The 15,800-nt window shown below is 46.2% G+C and overlaps 1 protein-coding gene across 2 annotated transcripts in view; it reads right to left on the reverse strand.

Annotated features, from left to right (window-relative positions):
- The window catches only part of SEPHS1 (selenophosphate synthetase 1), a 118,157-nt gene that overhangs the window by 24,615 nt on the left and 77,742 nt on the right, over window positions 1-15,800 (reverse strand). For both annotated transcript variants that reach the window (XM_082257138.1, XM_082257137.1), the window contains exon 5: window positions 6,015-6,169. In XM_082257138.1, coding sequence (XP_082113264.1) covers window positions 6,015-6,169 — 155 coding nt within the window. The remainder of the gene's footprint in view (window positions 1-6,014; window positions 6,170-15,800) is intronic.

Here is a 15,800-nt window from a genome sequence, read left to right on the forward strand (position 1 = left end):
TTCCTAGAAGTGTATTTACATTTGAAGTCTGGTAAGAGGCGTTAAGATCGGTGGTGGATAGAGCACCAGTCTGTCATTGTGGTTTATATGATTGCTTCTAATCACTTTCTGGTAAGGAGTACCTACACATATTCCTTCTTCACTGGGCTTCACTCTTCATATTGCACTCCTTTATGCTGATTCAATTTGTGTTCTGGTAAGCAGCGCAATTATCGGTGGTGGATTTCACTTATTCACTTTGCTTTAATTGGTTAAGCAAAACAATATATATTTTTGGATTTTTCACTGGAGTTTGGAATTATTTTGTGAGTGCAACGCAACATTTTTACATATTTTTATTGTGTTGTGGGGTTTTATGCTATGGCGTTTTTTCTTTTTTAATTTCATGATTCCACATTATTTACTCTGTGTGAGTTCAACCAATGGTATCTACAGTCAAGCTGTCAAGATCTTGGTTTGGATTCCTTGCTTCATTTATTTAATTTTTTGGTAAGCACATTACCATTGGGAGCCTGGATTGAAATCATTGGTTCTACACATCACTGTTTAATTTCATTAATTTTGGACTTTATTATGGACATTAATTTATTTGGGTGTGGTCACACTTGAAGTTGCAGCTACATTTATTTCCATTAGCGCGGTTACTATACAATTTTCTAGATAACCCTCTGTCCTTTAGCACCTGGCTTTCAACAGACAAGCTTTCAAAGCCAGCAGATCTTCCCTGAGAGGGAGTCTCCATTGAGCATCAAAGACCAGAAGTACCAGATCTGCGTACCAAGACCGTCAAGGCCAGTCTGGAGCCACTAGGATGACCGGAATCCCTTCTGCCTTTATCCTGCATAGAAGTCTAGGCAGAAGCTGGAGAGGAGAAAAGGCGTAAATCAGACGATACCGACTCCAAGGAGCCACTAAAGCATCTGTAGCAATGGCTAGAGGATCCCGAGATCATGCCACAAACCTCTGAATCTTCCTGTTGAGGTGAGAGGCCAACAGATCCACCTCTGGGGTACCCCACTGGAGACACAACTGATAGAACACCTCCGGATGAAGAGACCATTCTCCAGGGTCTAACGCCTGTCGACAGGTAGTCTGGTTGCCAATTTTCCACCCCCTGGAATGTGCACAGCAGAAAGGGCTGGAATTAATCTTTCTGCCCACCTTAGAATGCCGGCTACTTCCTGAGTTGCCAGAACACTTCTTGTGCCTCCTTGGTGTTGATACAGGCCACGCCCGTGGCATTGTCTGATTGAGTTTGCACCGGACACCCCTGGAGACGACTTGTGCAATGATCCAAAGTCTGATCGCTCGGAGCTCCAGTACATTGATCGGCAGTCTGAACTCTTCCAGTGTCCAGACCCCCTGAGCACAATCTGTGCCGAGGACACCTCCCACCCAGACAAGTGCATGCAAGTCCGAAGAGACGACCGTCTGCTGGTCAGCAAATGCCAAATTGCCAAAGGAGGGTCCCCCCCGTCTGCGACGGGACTCTTTACCCCTAGGAGTTTTAGGAAGAAGAGTACTCTTGTACCCTCCTGTGAGGCCCTTGATGATGTCATCCAAGGAAGCTCCAAACAGATGTTCCCCACGAATGGCAGATCAGACTAGACCTTCTTAGAAGCCTGGTCCGCAGACCAGCATTCTAGCCAGATAACACACCAAAGGATCACTGCTGATACAGACAGTCTAGAAAGCAAGGGAGCGGCATCCAAAGAGGCGTCACAGAAAAACTGTAGCCATTGGACCAACTGATCCGCCAGCTCCACCGAGGCAGGAGGGAGCTGCTACTCCTCCAGGTTCCGGCGCAAAAGCTTAGCCCACTCGGCCAGTCAGAGTTTACGACACCAGGGCAAGATCTTATTAGCTGGACCTGTAAAGGCCAGGGACTCCTCGGAAAGAGGAACACCCCTGCCACTTTGGAGGGCCTGTGGGTGCCAAAATAAACCGGTGCCTCCGACGCGGCATCAGCTACAACCTCCATTGTTAAAGTTTCACACTCTCACAAACAGTGCATCCACAAGTGCCTAGTTAAGCACGGCTAGAGGAGCAGAGGAATCATTCTCACTATCTGAGCACTCAGTGTGTGTGGACGCAGGCCCAGTAGGGTCGCTATATACTAAGCTCACCCTGAAAAACAATCAGGGGAGACCGTTGACTTTGATCCCGCAAAGGGGTTGCAGGCCAATGGCCTACAAAAGGACCACCTATCGGACCCCGCAAAAAGAAAAAAAGAAAAAAACAAGAGGGTCGTCCTCCATAGAGGGGATAACAGGACACAGCCCCCTTAAAAGAGGGCTGCCTGCTGTGATGCGGAAGCACAGGCAGGGTATCCTTACTAAAATAGGGCAGGTGTGCCACACAATGGTGGCAAGGCTGTCATTAAAAAAAAGGAATCGCCCCCACAGCACTACCCTTTCCAAGTGAGGTGCCAATCTGACCACATGGCCTAACAGGCTGCAAGCCATGGCCTAATTTTTTTGTGCAGGCCCAGCCACAATTGCACAGATCCTCAGTCCGGAAGGTGCCCAAAATAAGAGTGGGGGCTTCAGCTACACACACTGAGGCTGTTCTCCCAATGGCAGCGCCCGACTCGACCCGACCGGACTTGAAGGCGCCCAGCCGCCAGCCCCTGCGGAGCAGACCTGCGGGGCAGTGGAGGGGAAGGTGGATGACCAAAACGGAGGCAGTGGCATCAGCCACCCTCACAGGGGCCGCCTCACATAGTTTTCAGCGAGTAGGCCACAAAGCTGTGGCCTAAATTTTTGGCCAAACAACCGCGGCAGGGAGCCCAGAGGACATTCCTGCCCTAGTCACAAACCCTGCTCAACCCCCCTGTTGCGCTCCAGGAAAACCTGGTCAGCAGCAATTGCAACCAGCCCCCCTTAAGAGCACGTGGCAACAGCCAGCTCATAACCTCACCCAGGGAGGGGAGGAGGGCCCAAAGACCCACAGTGACTGAAATTTTAGAGGGGCTGGGGGGGGGGGGGATGGGAACCTGGGGGTCAGACCATCCCAGGGAGGGGCCCACGTCCATCTCAAAAGCCTCCAGGGGTAGTGGAGGAAAAGCCAATTACCACACCAGGAACAGGATGGGCACCGCCCTGGAAAGGACACTGCTCCATCGTAATGTGGGTGCTGTCAGCCAGGAGGAAATGCTCTGACTCAGGCCGAAGCCAGTTCGTATGCGCCCTCGCGAAACAAAGTTTAACTCGCAGGCCAGCCCCCGTCCAGTGGGGCTAGGTTGCAGCCGACCTAGTGCGGAGCTGCGGTCTGCACGTGTTCGCTGGCCGGACTGGGGGGACCCCCAAGGATCTATATTATCCAGTTTGTCGCCCAGTCCAGCACTTGATTGTAGCTCTCACAGGAACAAAATAATAAAAAGTGGAAAACATTTAACGTAAAAAGAAAAAATGGCCAGGACCAGAGATCCCAGCAAGGAACTAGGTCCTTACTGCTGACTAGGCAGAAAAAAAAAAACTGAATACTTAGAGCAGGAAGTGGGAGTATACCCCCAGGGACTACCCCATAGGCGCGTTAAAGCTTTTTCTCTGCCTAGTGCCCTACTCCTGTAGGGGGCAGTATAACCCTATGGTCAAGAAGATGAAGAGCTGTGTCTGTCAATGAACGTAGAGAAAAAAATGTTTGTTTAAACTACTTAATGTTAGTTGCAGCTCAGCGTTTTTTGTTAGTCAAGTCCATCTAAACTGCAATTTATAAAATGTTTGTTTTTGAGTTTTAGGGCTCTTTCACACGGCCGCTCCATGTGAAAGCTCCGCTGCGGGACTTTTTTTTTTCACGGAGCGGATGACATTTCTGTCATCCGCTCCGTGTGTCCGCATATCATCCCATCCGTTTGCGGATGATATGCGGACATAATGTAAGTCTATGGACATTGCGGATGTCAGCGGATGACACCGCTGACATCCGATTTTCCTTCCTTTCCGTTTTTTACACGGAGGAAAAATAGGGTTCTGTTCCGTTCCAAAAAACGGAACAGAACTGAAAGGAAGAAAATCGGATGTCAGCGGATGGTATTCCGCTGACATCCGCAATGCCATTGACTTACATTATGTCCGCAAATCATCCGCAAAAAAATAGGATGATTTGCGGACAAGCGGAGCGGCCGTGTGAAAGAGCCCTAATACTGCTTTACAACTCCAAATGCTACACACTCCGCACTTATTTTATAAATAGTATGGGCTGTGGTGTGTGTAGGAAAGCAGTGTATAACAGAGAGCAGATAGTGTTTTCTTGGTCTTTGTTATAAATGAGCCCCTAAGTCTGTGATATGGCCATAAAACATTAGTTTCAATAAGGAGTGATACAAAATGTCACCAGAAGGTGCTACTGCTAGTAAAATGTGGCATTGCAACCTGTATTCCCACTAAAACTACTACTTAATAGGATAGTGTCAGTCTAAAAGCAATAATCTAGCACTTTGTGCGCCAAGAAAAATAATGAGATGTGTTTCCTGTATTGACTGCCATCTGAAGCTCCTCTCGGCACTGTAGTTTAGAACACAGGATCTTTGAATTCTATAACACAGAAATGCCCACTCACGGGGCATAATAAATATGTGTCACAGAATTCAAGGAAGTAAATGTGTGGGTATCTTCATAAAGTGAGCTTACAAATGTCAAGACTGTTCAGATTATAAGGAGTAAGCTAGAAATAATTGAAATATAATGTTGAAAAGAATGAATGGTTTTAAATTTTGACCTTCGATAGATACGCTTTAAGCATGTATTTCAAAAACAATCTTCCTTGGACATATGTCTTTCTGATCAGGAAATCAAGATTAGAAATAGGGATTCTGAGAACAAAACCTAAAACAGTGCAGGATTCCGCTTTACTAGAAGGACTTCTGTTATGATGTGTTAGCACGCCATCTGCTGGCAGGCACTGAGTATGCTAAAGAGACAGTCAAGCATTTTTCATTTACCTCCTACAAAGGCCTGTTACACAATTTATATCAGAACATTTTATTATGCAGCATATGCAAAATTACTATAAAGTAAAAATATAAAAAAGGTATGGGTAATTTAGAACAGAAAATGGGTTATTCAAAGTTTAAAATATCCTGCATGCTGTCTAAATACTCCTGCATGCTGTCTAAATACTTTTGTATCTTGGACTGTCACATTTGTATGTTGGACTGTGCTACCACTTAATTGATTCCCATTTTAAGGTGAGGTTCAACATACCTTATTACTTTAGTGGGTTGATATGTTTATTATTGTGTGTTTGAACAGGGGGCAGGGACACACTACAACATTCGGTGTCAATAATCCTAGACACATTTCAGCCCCCTGGCAATGTAGGGAACAACCTAAACAGTGGTAGTGTTATTACTAGAGGGCAGAAGGAGATAGCACACCCATGTGTTCCCACAGACACAAAGGCCACGTCACTTTTCAGCCCTGACCAGGTCGCTATGATGCATTACTGTATTTGTGTTAACATGCTTAGTAATAAAGGAAGTCCATTTGTTTATAATGGGCTGCAGATAAAGTGCAAGTTCGCCTTTACAGACAATCTTGTAAGGTGACCTTACACTGGACTCCCTCCCCATCTGGTCCCGCTGTACCAGATTGCTGCAATCCCTCATTGACAGACACCAAAAATCTGCTTCACCGGTCCAGGGATATGAAACCCCCGCAGGCATAATCATGTGTCCACAATGCTTAGCCAGTATGAATTACAAATATCCAGAATCAGTGAAGTGGCTTTTCAGTGCCTGACAACGGGGGATCGGGGCAATCTGGTACAGCGGGACCGGGTGGGATGGGGAGGAGGTCAAGTGTAAGGTCACCATTTTAAAAACAGATCATGTATAATTGCTCATTAAGGGTTACTGCATTTTACACAGTAACTTTACTACCGGATCAGACCCCACAAATAATATATAGTCCTATACACTATATCCACAAAAGGAAGAATCAATTTAGTGAACAGTGAAGTAACACATCTTGGGTGTAGATTATATTCTATAATAAATTCAGATATGAACTTACATAATGAATTCATTAGGCTGGCAAACCGTTGTAGCCACTCCTCCCAGAACTACCCAAGGATTCAGCACGGTCTGACCTCCGGTAACAGATGTTCCTGCTTCTTCTGCTGCATCCTTAAAGCCCTGGATAATGAGAGGCATCACCTTGTCTCTTTCCTAGAGTAAAAACATTAACAGATTAAGAAACTGTATGTTTGAACCAAAATATACTTACTGACAAATATAATAGGGGGTTTACAGTTTTGAAAGCAAAATAAAACAAGTGGATGCTTATTGATAGTCTTCTGTTATGTCAATGAATACTGCACAAAAAAAAGTAATAAGTCAAAGCAACTATTAATCTTCTACTGTACTTTACATCTACTGTACTATTGCTAGCAAATTTATCTAAAAGCAGTAAGGATTTGTCTAAAGACACCATTAAACTGAAAGAAATCCAACATAAGGTAAATTGGAGGGGGATGGAAAAGACAGGGATCTATAATGAAGCCAAAATGGATTTCAGACAAAAAAATGGATTACAAAGAAATGTAATGTACAGTTTGGTGTATGCAGTGTACACAGTACATGTGTTGTGTACAGTTTTTTTTCCCACCTCACATTTATTAAAACATGGAATACCCCCCCGCTTCTTAAAAGCCAGTACTGACAGAATGACCTGTAATAGGTATCACAACCTGGTGCATTTATTACTTTGAATTGATTGCCTGCAACATTCTTTTTTGTATTACTTTTTTTACAATTTTGGGTATTTTCATTTCTCACCACTTTGCAAGCACACAGCGCCCAGTAGTACAGAGAAACATTCAAAGCCCAAAATATTTTTCATGCAAAAATATTTTTCCCCATGCAGTGGGGCCATGCCCGCATTGCATGGGTCAAATTCTCATTTTTTTCTAGGGGTGAGCACACAGTTCATACTTACCTGATATGTTGATCTTTCAGAAAACCACGCTCTCCCATGGTCCAGCGATGGATTGTTTCGGGCTATGGAGTGTGCAAGGGGCGTGTTGACATCAAGAACAGTCCATTTGTAAGACCACTGGAGCATGGGGGTGCCTGACTGGTTTTGGGCAGGGAGGAACAACGGGTCGGATAAGTATAACTTAACGAGTCAGAACGGTATAACATGGTCCTCTCCCCTAACAAAACGAGCAGGTAACCCATGCAGTGTGGACACAACCCCACTGCACGGGGGGGGGGGGGGGATTTTGGCAGGAGTTCTGCTTAACCTTCAGCTGAATCACTGTAATCACTCTACTCTCTAGGAAGAAACTGCAGATTGCCTTGAGGTGGCTATAAAAATTTATCAGTAACAATACTCACTGAAACCTGGGCTCTTTTAACCCTTTCACAGTTACTGCCAAGGCAGTGAACTAAAGAAAAAAAAAAAAAGGGATTTTTGTCTTACCGTAAAATCAATTTCTCTGATGTTCATTGATGGACACAGCTCCTGATTTTCTTAACCATTGGGTTATACTGCTCCCTACAGGAGTAGGACTCTAGGCAGAAAAAAAGCTTGGCTACGCCTATGGGCAGTCCCAGGGGGTATACTCCCACTCTCAGCTATAGGCACTCAGTTTTGTCAAAAGCAGTGTCAGAAGAAATCCAACTCCTCAGAGGGGTGGGTGCTGTGTCCGTCAATGAACATCAGAGAAATGGATTTTGCGGTAAGACAAAAATCCAATTTTCTCCCTCGTTCATTGACTGACACAGCTCCTGATTTTCTTAACCATTGGGATGTCCCAAAGCAGTGGTAAACATGAGGGGTATGTGAATGCAGCGCTGCTTAAAAATATCAATATGAATAAATAAAAGTGTAAAAAACTGACGATCATATACTCATAATTATCATAAAATTATACAAACATATATTTCTAATAATCAAATAAATAGGATTAAATAAATATATTGTGCTTGAAATAAAAGTCCATTAATAAATCCTTCCGGAGTGGTGTGTCCTTCCCCAATATTTATAAAGTGCTTGAGTGCTTGATCTGTGCTTTACATGGGGTTTCCCCCTTCAGATGTCTACTTACCACTAAGTAGATATAAGCAGGCATGAATAATTAGACTTTGCACTCCGCATCTCCAATAAGGGAAGGAAAGAATGTTGCTGGAAGATCAAGGTTCATTCCCCGTGTCCTCAAGGAAAAAGACTATTCATAGTGAAGTTCGTTTAAACATCACATTTATTGGATATACAACGGGGGGTTTATACTCACAAACATCACACAGTTACATGCAGGGAATAAAACAGAGCGGCTCGGTGGTGTGCTGATCCCGCAGCATGCAATCCTCCGGCCGGAGATCACGTGGTACTCGCTCTACCTATCGCTACTATAGCGATAGGTAGAGCGAGTACCACGTGATCTCCGGCCGGAGGATTGCATGCTGCGGGATCAGCACACCACCGAGCCGCTCTGTTTTATTCCCTGCATGTAACTGTGTGATGTTTGTGAGTATAAACCCCCGTTGTATATCCAATAAATGTGATGTTTAAACGAACTTCACTATGAATAGTCTTTTTCCTTGAGGACACGGGGAATGAACCTTGATCTTCCAGCAACATTCTTTCCTTCCCTTATTGGAGATGCGGAGTGCAAAGTCTAATTATTCATGCCTGCTTATATCTACTTAGTGGTAAGTAGACATCTGAAGGGGGAAACCCCATGTAAAGCACAGATCAAGCACTCAAGCACTTTATAAATATTGGGGAAGGACACACCACTCCGGAAGGATTTATTAATGGACTTTTATTTCAAGCACAATATATTTATTTAATCCTATTTATTTGATTATTAGAAATATATGTTTGTATAATTTTATGATAATTATGAGTATATGATCGTCAGTTTTTTACACTTTTATTTATTCATATTGATATTTTTAAGCAGCGCTGCATTCACATATCCACATTTTTAAAGAGCACTTGCACTTTTTTTGCAGCTAGCAGCTTTACTAAAAACACTTAATTTATTTATAGCACTGAGTGAGCACTCTTTCACTCAAATCCATAAGCGCAGGGTCCCTCAGTTCACAAACATGAGGGGTGGGAACAGCAGAAAAAAAATCCCCCAAGGCTAAACCATAGCCAACCAGGTAACATGGAGCTCAACCCAGAACAACTGGTGCTCACCTGAAAAAATAACAATACACCGTAAAAGAGGACCAGGTCCTCTAAACAGCAGCCTGCAAAACCTTGCGGCCAAAGGAAGCATCTGCAGATGCCAACACATCAACTTTATACAACTTTGTAAAGGTGTGCACAGACGACCAGGTAGCTGCCTTGCAAACCTGCATCACTGACACCTGATGATGGAAGGCCCAGAAGGCACTAAGCGCCCTAGTAGAGTGCACCGTAACAGGGAAAGGATTAACCTGGCCCTTAATTGAATAGGCTTGAAACACCATCTGTCTGATCCATCTGGAAATGGTCACAGCAGAAGCGGACAACCCTTCCGAGGTCTGTCCATGAGCACAAATAGTGACTAGGACTTCCTAAAAGATTCCGTAGCTGCCAGGTACATCCCAATTGCCAGAACCACATCCAAGGAACGCAAGGCAATTTTCTTTGGAAGGAACGACGGATAAAGGTGAACAAGACAACGCCGCCAGCTCCGAGACCCTGCACGCAGAATTGATTGCCACCAAAAAGGCCAGCTTCTGGAAGAACGTAAACAGGGGAACCTCCCCAAGATCTTCAAAAGGAGGTTTCTGGAGGACTGAAAGCACCAAATTGAGGTCCCAATGCAGCAATAGAGACCGCACCGGAGGAGCCAGGTGTGAACTCCCGGGATAAAAGTACACACCAAAGAAAGTGTGGCCAATGGTCGTTGAAAGAAGACCGCCAAGACCTGGCCCTTGATAGTATTCAAGGCCAGGTGCTGCTTAATCCCCCATTAGAGGAAGGTCAAGATCTGAGCCACCAAAAAGGAGCGAGGATGAACCCCAAGATACTCACACCACGCAATGTACGACTTCCATGTACGATGGGAGATCTTCCTAGTGGAGGATTTTCTAGCTTTTAACAGCATAGGCATCACTGAATTAGACAAACCTCTATCTTTCAGCACTTGACTTTCAACAGCCAAGCCGTGAAAGCCAGTGACGATCTTTCCTGAGAGGAAGTCTCCAGAGAACATCGGCAACCAGTCACACCAGATCGGCGTACCAAGTCCGACGAGGCCAGTCTGGAGCCACTAAGATGACCAGAATCTCTTCTGCCTCAATCCTGGGCAGAAGCTTGAGAGAGGGAAAGGCGTAAATCAGACGATATTGACCCCATGGGGCCACCAGCTCCAAGTAACCACTAAAGCGTCTGTAGCGTCCGCCAGAGGGTCCCGAGACCATACCACAAACCTCTGAACCTTACTGTTGAGATGAGAGGCAAACCGGTCAACCTCGGGAGGCTACCCCACCAGAGGCACAACTGATTAAATACCTCCAGGAGAAGTGACCCTTCCCCCCTAGTCCAATGCCTGTCGACTGAGGTAATCCGCCTGCCAATTTTCCAACCCCAAAATGTTTACACAGCAGAGAGAGCTTGAACAAAACATTCTGCGCACCTTAGAATGCCGGCTGTTTCCCGAGCAGCCAGGACACTTCTTGTGCCCCCTTGGTGATTGAAATAGGCCACACAGCCGTGGCATTGTCCAATTGAATTTGCACCGGACACCCATAAAGACGATCCATCCAATGATCCAGACAAAGCCTGATCACTCGGAGCTCTAGTACATTGATCGGCAGTCTGGACTCCTCCAGTGTCCAGACCCCATGAGCAGAATCTTTTCCAAGAACGCCTCCCAACCCTGACAGGCTGGCATCTGTGGTGACCGCCATACAGTACAGGTGGAGAAAGGATTTGCTCTGGCAAAGCGGCGAAGAACTAAGCCACCAGATCAGGGACCCTCTCGTTCCCTGGCTCAGCAGGATCAGATTGTCTATAGACTGTGGATTCATGTCCCATTAGACCAGAATCTCTCTTTGCAGAGATTTTGTGTGGAACTGTGCAAACTGATCTGCCTCATGGGCAGATACCATCAGGCCCAGCAACCGCATGCAAGTCCGAAGGGATGACCATCTGCTGGACAACAGAAGTTGAATTGCTTCCTGCAGTTTCTGGAATTTTTCCAGAGTAAGGAACAGTCTTGGCTAAGGCCGAGTACAGAGTCAGACCCAGAACGTCCAGATTTGTGGACGGAACCAGAGCAGACTTCCGAAGGTTCAGAATCCAACTAAACTCCCTCAGAGTTTGCAGAGTATTCTCTAAGTTTTCCACCAGAGCAGTCAGAGACTCCGCTCACAGCAGAAGATTGTCCAGCTACCCCAGTACTGCGATCCCCCGCTGACGTAACAATGCCAGCACCAGGGCTAACACTTTTGTGAAGACCAGAGGAGCGGAGGCAAGACCAAAGGGTAACGCCACAAACTGATAATGCTCCTTCTCCCACGGCAAAGCAGAGGAAGCGCTGGTAACCAACACATATTGGAATGTGAAGGAAAGCGTCCTTGAAGTCAATACAAGCAAGAAGATCTCCCTGATGCAGGGATGCCACTACCGTGTGAATGGACTCCATTCATAAGTTCTGTACCAGCACAAAGCAGTTTAGCGCCTTGAGGTCCAGAATTGGACACACCTTGCCCTTCTTCCTAGGGACTGTAAAGGAGGTTTGAATAAAACCACTGAAAACGTTCCGAAGTTGGAACCGGGACAATCACCCCTTTGCTCAGCAAGTCTTGCGCTGCCCCAAAAAGACCCTGTAAGCGATCTGGGGACAGGCGAAAGTTGGAGGGAAAAACCCTTTCCGGAGGGTAAGAACGAAACTCGATCTTGTAGCCGAACTGTATGACTTTGTGGACCCACTTGTCCTGTACCAGGGAGGTCTACGGGTCTAGAAACCAGCGAAGACATCCCCCCACCCTACATACGGGTGAGGGCTCCCCTTCATGCTGAGGGAGCCTTGTCCCCAGGTCTGGAGAAGCCTGCTCTTGGCTTGCCAGGTTTGTTTGGATCCTCTGGAGGAGGCCCTGAAGCGTTTTGATCCCTTGTCTTGTAACCCTGATGGATGTAAAAAATCTATGAGCCGAGAAGGATGGACCATGTCTACGACGGGGCTCCTTGCCCTTACTAGCCTGCCGAAGAAAGGTACTCTTTCCCCCCTGTGAGACCCTTAATGATGTCATCCAGGAAAGCTTCAAAACAGGGGATCCCCTAGGAAGGTGAGATCAAATAAGGCCTTCTTAGAAGACCAGCATTCAAGCCAAATAACACGTTTAAGGACCATTGCTAAGACAGACAGCCTCGCAATCAGAGGAGCCGCATCCAAAGAGGCAAACTGCAGCCCCTGGACCAACTGGTCCGCCAGCTCAGTAAAGGCAGGGGGAAGCGGCTACCCCTCCAGGTACCGGCGTAAAAGCTTGGCCCACTCGGTCAGAGTTTGAGACACCAGGCAATAGTAGAAACTGACCTAATTGCCGAAACAGCCACAGTGTACATATGGCAGGCCACAGCCTCCGCTTTTCTGTCAGCCTGATCCTTAAAGGCAGGGGACTTCTCAACCAGAATCATGGTTGCTTTGTTTAACCTAGAAACCAGAGAGTCCACCAAAAGTGGGACCAGTCCACTTTTTAGGAAAGGGAGTCCTCACAAGGGTACCGCATAGCAAAACGCACAAGGAGGCGTTTCGGACAACCCCACTGTTTAGCGACAATTTTGTCAAAGTAAGCGGGAAAGGGGAACAGACGCCTCTGATGCAGCATCAGCTGCATCCTCCATTTTTAAAGTCTCACGCACAGATACAATCAGTGCATCCACCAACGCCTTTTCATGCGCAGCTACAGGAGCAGAGAAATCATCCTCACCATCTGAGAAATCAGGATGTGTGGACACAGACCCAGCAAATTGACTCGGGTCCACGGTAGCCGGATCAGATACAGGATCAGATACAGGATCTGATGTGACAGATGGGGCAGGTAAAGGCGGGGGACACTTTTTGCTAGCCTGTTTCCCCAGGACTAAATCCACCTTGGACACCAAAGACTCCAGTACTGCCATCAGTGCCGTAAGGGATTGTTGGGACCCAGCAGCTTCTGAGAGGAGATTAGGTGGGGAACTGTGTTCCAGGGACTGTATGAGTAAAAAAGGGGGACCCACAAACAAAGTGTAAAAACCCTGCTAGGGACACCCCCTCGCCCTGCGCTGGCAGCACCACAGATCGCCAGGCACAGAACACCAACTGATCCTATAGCAGAGAGGGAGAGGACCCCTCCAGACTCACCACCCACTGATGAGGCACCGCAGCACCAGGCTATCTGCGCACACATGCGGCAATCAGGAAGCAAAAGATCCAGGAGTTAGCACCAGGGGATAAGGAAGGGCTCCCACCGCAAAAATCACCACCCACAAATATGCTTCACAGTCATGGACGTGGCTATTTGCGGCCCAGAAGGGGCCCCAAGACCCCCGAAAACTACACCAGCAAGAAGAGGGGCCCGGGAAGGTGCCTCCTCCCAAAAGCCGATCGTCCGGGGTGCTCCCCCCCTCCACCCCCATTGCCAGCTCAGCATCCCAGACTGACCTGAAAAGGTGGTATGGCCAACCCACCTGGAGAGGAGGGGGGGGGGGGGTTAGTGTCCAGAGGGACCACCGAGGGGGGGGGGGAACGCTGCAAGGGAAGGAGGAGAACCTGGTGGTCCGACCGTCCCACGGAGAGGCCCACATCCACCCCAAAACCCCCTAGGGGGGAGAAGGTGGACAGCTACTTACCATACCAGGAACAGAGTGGGCACTGCTCCAGACAAAATGGGGGGGCTGTCGGCCAGGAGGAACGCTACGAGTAAGGCTGAGGCCAGGTCGCATGCGATCTCACGAGGCGTTTAACTGTCCAGTGGGGCTATGTCGCGGCTGACCTAGCGTGGAGCTGAGGTCTTTCGTGCGCTCGCTGGCCAGATTGGGGTGACCACTGGATTTTAAAAAATATCCAGCCCGTCGCCCAGTCCAGCAGTTGATTGTGGATTCTCAAGGGAGTGGCTATGACTGAGAGTGGGAGTATACCCACTGGGACTGCCCATATGCAATGTCAAGCTTTTTTTCTGCCTAGTGTCCTACTCCTGTAGGGGGCAGTATAACCCAATGGTTAAGAAGATCAGAAGCTGTGTCTGTCAATGTACGATAGAGAAAAAAAAATCCCGTGGCCGTAGGTTTTTTTTGCGCGTGTTCTGCAGCTTTGTTAGTGTAAGCTCTGGGGGTATATAAAGCCACACAATGTCTATAGTGCGCAAGCTTACCAGTTTTTTTAGCGAGCCTCGAAACACTGGAGGCATAATCAGGATGGCAGATCGCTCTTGACCTCCACCTGCTTAGACTAATCCCAGGCGTGCTCAGCTATGAACACTTGCAGGTCAGAATTGCCAAACTCTTGCAAAAATGCCAGGTACAGAAGCATATTAAGGTGCTCTGTCCCAATCTGTTTCCTCTAGTGACAGGGCAGAGACCCCTGATGTCTACATAGAGATGTATCACTACCATCACACTGTATTAGTAACAAAAAACAAACAGTGTAATGGAAAAAGGCAGCCTATAGCAAAATAAAAAAAATTGACAAAAAAAAGGATCCTCTTGAATATGCACATACATACACATGCAGTCAGGACGCATATACATACAAAAACCCTAATTACACATCTCCACTCATGCCAGGAGGTAAAATATTAAATTCAGGGCAATAATTTAGGTTTAACACTGAATTTCCAATTTTGGGTATTTTTGGTTTTCACCGCTTTGCAAGCATGCATAATTTGTGACTTAGAAACATTAGTTATTCAGTAAGCTGACAGTTTTTGTTTTTATTTAACCCATTTGCAGTGATCCCACTGTACATTACGGTCATCCCAGTGAATTACAACCATTGTACTGGAAAAAGTGCAATATCTGGAAATCTGAAATTTTTGAACCTTTATCAGCCATACAACATTGACATATGCATCAAAACCTACAGACATACGGGGGTCCCTGTATTTAAGATGAACTGAACTTTTTCACTTTTTTTCCCCCATTTATAAGCTTATTAAAAAAAAAAAAAAAACACAGAAAAAACCTGAGATTGGAAGTGTGTGCCAAGCAAAAATCCTTTCATGTCCGTAACAAAAAAAAACCTTGTCAAAGATTTTCTGATAGGCAGAATTCTTGTGAAGTTAACCAATGCATACAAAACTGCTAAATTTTGTCAGGACATCCAGGATTGAATAACCCCTTGTCATGAATGGGTTATATTATTTAACTTCTAACTTAACCTAAAGCCAAAAGGGGAATTTTGATTTGCCTCTAAATTCCATATCTTTGGAGTACATCTAGGACTTTTACCAATTGATCATGGGTTATATGCCTTCAGGTGATTGGCCAAAGCTTTGCTAGAAATACCCCCAGTGCACATTAATTTAACCCCACACTATCTTATGGCACTCCAGTTTTGTAGCTTGTAGCAAGCAATAAGGAAAAATAGAACAGGGGGGAAGAACCTGTGAGCTGTACTGTACTCCAAGATATGAAATTTACAAGCAAGTAAAAATCCTCATTATCATAATCGTACAGTACTTGTAGACATAGACCATGAGATGTCCCCAACCAATGAATGAATGAATGAATGAATGAATGTAGGGGTGGACACCACAGCAAACAGGCCCAGATGACGGCTTAAAGCACCTTGCATCAGCAGAGACCTAGAGATCAACCCAGTATTACTGAAAAGGTTTGAACAGAGGACCAGGTGGTGGCCTTACAGAGTTG

Source organism: Pelophylax lessonae (genome assembly GCF_965119305.1).
Source record: "Pelophylax lessonae genome assembly, chromosome: 4".
NCBI classification, from domain to species: Eukaryota; Metazoa; Chordata; class Amphibia; order Anura; family Ranidae; genus Pelophylax; species Pelophylax lessonae.